At 43.3% G+C, this 8,327-nt stretch overlaps 1 protein-coding gene across 1 annotated transcript; it reads right to left on the bottom strand.

Annotated features, from left to right (window-relative positions):
- Positions 1 to 1,258: 1,258 nt before the first annotated feature.
- Positions 1,259 to 1,528, bottom strand: LOC125095168 (40S ribosomal protein S28). The gene has a single exon (XM_047721217.1). It carries the CDS (start codon positions 1,497 to 1,499, stop codon positions 1,290 to 1,292), a length of 210 nt encoding a protein of 69 aa, XP_047577173.1. The 5' UTR covers positions 1,500 to 1,528; the 3' UTR covers positions 1,259 to 1,289.
- Between the last annotated feature and the right edge of the window lie 6,799 nt (positions 1,529 to 8,327).

The following is an 8,327-nucleotide window of genomic DNA, read 5'->3' as shown; positions in this document are numbered from 1 at the left end:
TGACAGAGAGAGAGAGCGAGAGCGAGAGCAGGAACACAAGCAGGGGGAGTGAGAAAAGAAGCAGCAGGCTTCTCACTGATCAGGGAGCCCAATGTGGTGCTCGATACCAGGACACTAGGATCATGACCTGAGCTGAAGTCAGACACTGTTATGTACATCTTATGTACATTATTATTTGTTTAATTGATTTATCAATACTGAGAAAGGAACTTTAGTCTTTTAGTCTTATAATAGACTTTTAGTCTATTATAATAGGGGATTTGGTTTTTCTCCTTGCATTTCTATCAGTTTTTGCCTGATGTATTTTGATGCACTGTTGTTAGGTGCATGTTAAGAATTGTTATCTCTTTTTGGAGAAATGACTCCTTCCTTATGTAATGCTTCTCTTTATCTCCAACAACTTTCTTTGTCCCAAAGTCTGCTTTGTCTGAAATTAAGATAGTTACTCCGACTTTCTTTAGATAAATGTTAGCACAGTATATCTTCCTCTAGTTTTTTACTGTCAATTATCTGAGTCTTAATATTTAAATTGGGATTCTTACAGAAAACATGGAGGTTTTTTTTTTTTTTTAGATTTTGTTTATTTTAGAGAGAAAGAGAGAGAGACACACACATGCACATGAGAGGAGGGAGGGGCAGAGAGGGAGGGAGAAGGATAAGCAGTCTCTGCACTCAGTGCTGAGCCTGACGTAGGGCTGGATCCCATGACCCTGAGATATGACCTGAGCCCAAACCAAGAGTCTGAAGCTTAACCAACTGTTCCACCCAGGTGCCCCAGTTGGGTTATTTTTAAATTCACTTTGACAATTTCTATCTTTACTTGGCACATATAGACTATTCTTATTTTAAGTAATTATTGATATAGATGTATTTTAATATCTATGATGTTTGTAAATGTTTTCTATTTATTGCACTTGTTCTTTGTTCTCTTCCACCCACTTTTATGCCTTCTCTGTTTTTTTTTTAAGATTTTATTTATTTATTTGTCAGAGAGAGAGAGAGAGAGAGGGAGAACATAAGCAGGCAGAGCAGCAGACAGAGGCAGAGAGAGAAGCAGGCTCCCCACTGAGCAAGGAGCCCGATGCGGGACTCGATCCCAGGACCCTGGGATCATGACCTGAGCCGAAGGCAGCGGCTTAACCAACTGAGCCACCCAGGTGTCCCGCCTTCTCTGGTTTTAATTGAGCATTTTTTTTTTTTTTCAGAGCCAGACAAATGATTTATTAACATATGCAGATCATCCCTGTGAGCAAGCGGCCGACCCAGATATCCAGGACCCAACTCCAAGTTCAGCGTAACCTCCGAGCTTCTCGCTCTGACTCCAATAGGGTGAGCACGTCGCCCTCGCGCACGGGGCCTTTCACGTTGCGGATGATGGAGCGGCTCGTGTCGTCCATGAACTCCACGCGCACCTGTGTGCACTGTCCCTGCGAGCCGGTCCTGCCCAGAACTTTGGTGACCCTGGCCAACTTGATGGGCTGCACACGGCTCGTGTCCATGATGGCGGCGCGGCGGCGGTCGGGCGGAGAGCTTAATTGAGCATTTTAACTCAATTTTCCCTTTCCTCAAGAAATCAACTTTAAATCTTCAAAAATCCTTGGTGGCTGTTCTAGGGGTTGTCCTACAAAATTGCAAGTAATCTGGGCCCAATTTCAAATAATACTGTACTGTTTCATAAACTCTCAATTCCTTCCTACAGCACCTTACAACTTTGCTGCCATTTATTTCATATCCACATGCTATAAGCATCTGATACCTTGTTGCTATTATTATTTTGAACAACTATCTACTACATTCATTAAGAGTAAGAACAATAGCGGATTTTATTTTCCCTTCATGAATTCTCTCTCTGATGCTTTTCCTTTCTTTATGAAGATCCAGGTTTCTGGTATCCTGGCTTTTTTATGCCCAAGAGATAAGCCCAGGATGGTGCTGGGAACGTGTTAAGAAACCCCTGTGTCTATGGAGACAGAGGAATGGGCAGTAAGGGCAGGAGATGATGGACTCCAATGGGGCCATAGGGCCAAACTTGCTTTGGTTGGGTGGATTAAAGACACTGACAACCCCCAGAGTCCAATGGAGCAGTTCAGCAGTCTTTCTTAAAAGTTCTTACCAAGTTTGGGACAAATTCATACTTGTTTTGGGGCTAATAGGAGAGAGAATTTTGCCCCTAACTCTGCGCTTACTCTGACTTTAATTATTGTATATTAAACTTGGATAACATATATATTCATTATCTTGGAGACTTGTGACACCAAGAAAGTTTCTTAAAGTCTGTGTTGGAACTTCAAATGTTCTAATCTTGGATATGAAACGAAGGCTGGCAAGTTAGCAAGGAAGAGCAAAGGAGACTTCTTTCTTTCTCCATGGAGCTTGCAGACATGTGACTCAGAGCCACTTTGGGGTGTGGGTGACATGAGGGAAAAACCAAGGTTGATTTGGTATGTGGAAGAAAAATCTCATTACAGTGTATCTTCCAACAAAGACTGAAATAGTGAGAAGCTGCCTACATTTTGAGACTAGAATAGACAGAGTAGAGAAAAACTTGATGTTCTTTTCAGGAAGACTGTGGTTAAGGGTGAGAGAATGGAGCAGCCCCCAGGGAGAACCATGGAAAAATGAGAAGGTTGTCAGGACATACCCTGTGAGTCGCAGGGTTGGGGAACCAGGAGGCTGAGTTCCAGAGCTGGCTCTGCTGCTAGCTTTCCCTGTGCCTGATGAGTCATGGTCTTTTCCTGCCTTGGTTTCCTCATCTGTAACTGTGAAGAGTTTGTATTAGATACTCTCTCAGGGGGCCTTCAATTCTCAAATTCTCTAATTCTATGGATTGACACATTCTGACATGATGTGAGTTTCTCTTCTTCCATTGCACCAGGAGTTGGAACAAACTCATGGTAGACGAGAGGCATTTATTGGACTGAAGGGCAAGCTGAGAGTTAATCTTTGCCTCCTTTGCCAACTGACAACATCCAATTAAACTCTGAAGAGAAATGGTTTTAGTTGGCAAGGTGTTTGTTCATGTGCTAGGAGCTGAGAAATTGGATTTTCTTCCAGGTCTCTTACAGAAGCAATCTGGGCAGACACGATGGTATTTCAAGAGGAGGGAGAAGTGAGGAATGTTGAGAAATTATGAATGGAGGAGGAAAGCCAAACGAGGGGCTGTGGTGGTGGCCCCATTAACCCATCTCCATTCCAGGCACCTATAGGGCTGAACTCTGGACCCAGATGTCTTTCTTCATCTCTGCCTTGGGAGGATGTTCAGGGCTCAACTGTCTGGATTACAATCTCTACCCTGCCATTTATTAGATGGGTGAGCTTGGGCAAATGTCTTCACTGCTCCACACCTTGATTTCCTCATCCATAGATGCCAGTGGTGCCAGGGAGACCTCATGAAGTTGTTCTGAAGTTAGATGAGGCAAGCATGTGATGCCCTTGGCATTAGGCCTCCATTTGATGGTGGTCATTGTCACTTGGTAGGGGTGGCAGATGTCCCTGTAGAGTATCAGGGCATAAGGCAGATGAGGCCTCCTGACCTTGGGCTCCACATTCCAGAGACCAGGCCTCCCCACAGAGACTCGGGGAGCTGAGAACAGGATGAAAATTCAGGGAGGCCCCTGATGGCAGATGAGGAATTGGCACCATTGGGTAAACTAACCATCAAACCAGGACTAATAGCTGAAATGCAGCCTTCCTCATCTCCCCCATTAACAGAGCAGAGCCGAAAAGGCAAGACTGTCTTTACAGGAGACTCCCAGCCATGCTGAGGGCCCAGGAGAAGCTTCTGGCACTGAGAGGGACAGTTGCTTTGCGAAGATTGAGGAAGGGGCTCAAGTCAAAGGGACACACCAAACCAAACCCCTAGAATGGCCAGGAAGGACCACAGTGCCTTTGAGTGGCAGAAGCTTTAATAGCCAAAGTGCAGATGTCTCTAGAACCAAGTGGTAGGGCATGTGGGAAGGTCTGGTTGGCATAACCTCTCTAGGATCTGGAAGCTCAAGTGTGGGGACTGGCACTGAAAATTGATGAGCTATGGGTTGGTTTGCAACCACAATGTTCTAACTGCCTTGGAGATGTGCAGTGTCCATGTCTGAGGAGTGGTAGGGTGTGACAGAAGGGTCCCTTGACCTGCCCACCCTTGAGAGCTCTTAAAACTCATCCCAAATATTCATGGGTTGTGTTGGGGGGAGTGTAGGCCAGTGAGATGTGACCCTGGCCTCTTGCCTCTGAAGGTTTCATGTCTCTGCTTTCCTCCCCTTCCACAAGGATGCTTATGCTTTTTATTTACTTCATTCTATTTCTACTTTAAACTTATTCAGATTTCTTAGCAACTCCAGAAAATTGGTTCATTATAACTTTTCTTGGTCACCATATGTATTTTTTTTTAATGGCAGATTAAATCAAGAGGAGCTGAGCTGTATTGGGCTATTTGGATTTTGTGGAAAGTTACTATGACCTGGAGTGGCTGGTTATATCATCTGAGATACCAAGGAGAATCATTTTTCAGTAAATGAGTTTTTTCAAACGGAAACTTTCAAAGAGCTCATCCAGAACCTGGGGTACAGATAAAATGTGAAGGGTAGCATTTGATCTGGAGGAAGACAAAGCTGGACTTGTTTAAGGAGAAGAGAGGGCATGGGCAGGTTATCTTGGGGAATGATCTTCCACCATCTTTGCAGTAGGTAGCAGGTGCAATCCTGGCTAATCGAGTCTATTAGTCAGCTGTGTTATGGTAACAAACCATTCCAAATCTCAGTGGCTTTCAACATTGAATGCTTATTTCTTCATCATGTTGCATAAAGGCAGCTGTGGGTTGGCTGTAGGGGCTCTATGCTACACATCCTGCTGTCTGGAGAAGCCTAACCTGGTGAAGAGCTCCTATTTTGGACATACTGGTTTTGCCGCAGAAGAGAATGTTAATGTTGTGGAAGTCTGTGATGCATTTCTGGTCTACCCTAACCAGTCATGCCTAGTTTGTCATGCCTGACAGTGGGGTGGGAATTATAACCTGCATAGAAGTAGATGCTACAAATTAAAGGCAATTGGAGGGAATGTATACTCTTCTCCTGGGGAACAGAATGAATATTGGGCATGGAGCGGTGGGGGGGGGGGGGGGAGACAACAATACATTCTACCACACCCAGCATGTTTTCCTCTTTTCTTGTAAACAAGGCAAAAGCAGAGAATACTGGAAATTTCAGATCGCCTTGGCATGGTGGAATGGGTGGGTCATTAGCTGGAATCCCTACACAAATGCAGTGTGTCCTTCTTACTAAGAGTTTGTTGAAAGAGTTAAATAATGACCACTATAGACACAGTTGAGATGATCACATGTCACATCCTGTAGTCGTTGTTCTACATGTTCTACATGTCTCAAATAATTTGAAACACAAAAACTGCATTAAATTTCACTGACAAAACAAGTTACATTTGGGGCTCAGCTCTCAACATGGTCTTTTGACCTTCTTTTCCAAGTGGGAAAAATTTCTTGGAACACAGAAATGGCAGTTCATTTGGCATTAATGAAGACCAGATATTTTTAGCAATGTTTAGAAGTGGAACTCTTCTCTAAATAAGTCCTTTGTCTTTGAAGAGTGATTAAAACACTTCTGGAAGGCATAATGACACAGCACAGCTGAGCCGTCTCAGTCCATGCCCGTGTGGGGCAGGGTTTGCAAACACCATCGCTGTCTGGCACACAGTGTGCTCCACCACAGAGTCCTTGAAGCTGAGACATCGGGGCACAGTAAAACAACCCTTGGTTATGTTCAGGTTGTTACCCACTATTATGGGCTTCTGCCATCTTGCAGGGCATTGTGGATTTCAGGAAAGGGTTTCAATGGTTCTCCTCCTCCTCCTCCTTCTTCTTCTATTGATGAAAATGAAACAACCATGTTTACATGCCTGGAAGTTTTTAAGGCAAATGATCCATTTCTCCAAATCGAAAAATGGTGCTTTGGGACATGTCAACTTGATGCTGCTGTTAGGGACCCCCTCACACTTTTTTAGCCTTTCATTATGGTCAGAAAATTTGGAAAACAATTTTCACTCTTTTTGTTCTTTCTTGTTCTATGTTCATCCATGTATCTATCTGAAATGTCTGTTTTGTTCTCAGCATTTTCAGTACAAATATCTGACCTCTTTCTGTGGACAAGAGTGCTTAGCTCTCTTACCTGCACCATTCCCCTTTCCCTGTTGATAATTTATCACATGTTTTAGCTCAACAGTTCTACTGACATAATTATGAGAGTTACTACTGGCGTCTTCTTGGTTTGTTTATCTAGGGGCTGACCCAGGTTTCCTCCCCAAGCTTCTTTCAATTATCAACAAACACCACACTAATCTCTGTTTTCTACATTCCTGGCACTTCCCTTTTAGAATCTCCACCCTATTGTTCTGCTCCCAGCCCACCATTAGTCCTTCATCATCTACCTGTAAATGCCCTTTTCCTGCGTCTTCTGTTAGATCCCCGCCTCCCAGAGCTCATGCTTTTCTCTTTTTCGTTTTCTGTCTCCACATGATGGAGCACATCCTTTAGCAGACTCCTGAGAAAAGGTACCAGGAAATAATTATTTGAGATCTGGCCTAATGGTGTCTTTATTCTATCTTTGTGTTCAATTAGTAGTTGTTCAGGTTTCTAGGATTTCCTAGAATATTTCCACCCTAGAATCAATCCTAGGGTGGAAATATTTACTTCTCGCAGATGTTTGAAGGCATTGCCCCATCATTGCCTTGTTTCCAGCATTTCTCCCGAGGATGTCTGACAGGTCTTTTGATCCCTAATGCTTTGGATAAAAGACCCATTTTTCATTTTGCACTTTACCTCTTGGTAAGGTTTTAGGATCTTTTCTCTTTATTGTCTGTGTTTGTGAAATGTCATGGTGATGTGCCTTGGCAAGAGTCCTTCTTCATTCACCATTTCAGTGTTCTAGCTGGAAACTTCCATCCTCCGATTATGGGATTTTTAAAAAAATTTTATTTTTTATAAACATATATTTTTAACCCCAGGGGTACAGGTCTGTGAATCGCCAGGTTTACACACTTCACAGCACTCACCATAGCACATACCCTCCCCAATGTCCATAACCCCACCCCCCCTCTCCCAAACCCCCTCCCCCCATCAACCCTCAGTTTGTTTTGTGAGATTAAAAGTCACTTATGGTTTGTCTCCCTCCCAATCCCATCTTGTTTCATTTACTCTTCTCCTACCTCCTTAACCCCCCATGTTGCATCTCCTCTCCCTCATATCAGGGAGATCATATGATAGTTGTCTTTCTCCGATTGACTTATTTCACTAAGCATGATACCCTCTAATTCCATCCACGTCGTCGCAAATGGCAAGATTTCATTTATTTGATGGCTGCATAGTATTCCATTGTGTATATATACCACATCTTCTTTATCCATTCGTCTGTTGATGGACATCTAGGTTCTTTCCATAGTTTGGCTATTGTAGACATTGCTGCTATAAACATTCAGGTGCACGTGCCTCTTCGGATCACTACGTTTGTATATTTAGGGTAAATAACCAGCAGTGCAATTGCTGGGTCATAGGGTAGTTCTATTTTCAACATTTTGAGGAACCTCCATTCTGTTTTCCAGAGTGGTTGCACCAGCTTGCATTCCCACCCACAGTGTAGGAGGGTTCCCCTTTCTCCGCATCCTCGCCAGCATCTGTTATTTCTTGACTTGTTAATTTTAGCCATTCTGACTGGTGTGAGGTGATACCTTATTGTGGTTTTGATTTGTATTTCCCTGATGCCAAGTGATATGGAGCACTTTTTCATGTGTCTGTTGGCCATCTGGATGTCCTCTTTGCAGAAATGTCTGTTCATGTCCTCTGCCCATTTCTTGATTGGATTATTTGTTCTTTGGGTGTTGAGTTTGCTAAGTTCTTTATAGATTTTGGACACTAGCCCTTTATCTGATATGTCATTTGCAAATATCTTCTCCCATTCTGTCAGTTGTCTTTTGGTTTTGTTCACTGTTTCCTTTGCTGTGCAAAAGCTTTTGATCTTGATAAAATCCCAATAGTTCATTTTTGCCCTTGCTTCCCTTGCCTTTGGTGATGTTCCTAGGAAGATGTTGCTGTGGCTGAGGTCGAAGAGGTTGCTGCCTGTGTTCTCCTCAAGGATTTTGATGGATTCCTTTCTCACATTGAGGTCCTTCATCCATTTTGAGTCTATTTTCGTGTGTGGTATAAGGAAATGATCCAATTTCATTTTTCTGCATGTGGCTGTCCAATTTTCCCAACACATTTATTGAAGAGGCTGTCTTTTTTCCATTGGACACTCTTTCCTGCTTTGTCGAAGATGAGTTGACCATAGAGT

This window comes from Lutra lutra, chromosome 3 (genome assembly GCF_902655055.1).
Source record: "Lutra lutra chromosome 3, mLutLut1.2, whole genome shotgun sequence".
Classification (NCBI taxonomy): domain Eukaryota; kingdom Metazoa; phylum Chordata; class Mammalia; order Carnivora; family Mustelidae; genus Lutra; species Lutra lutra.
This window is presented reverse-complemented; position numbering and strand designations above follow the sequence as displayed.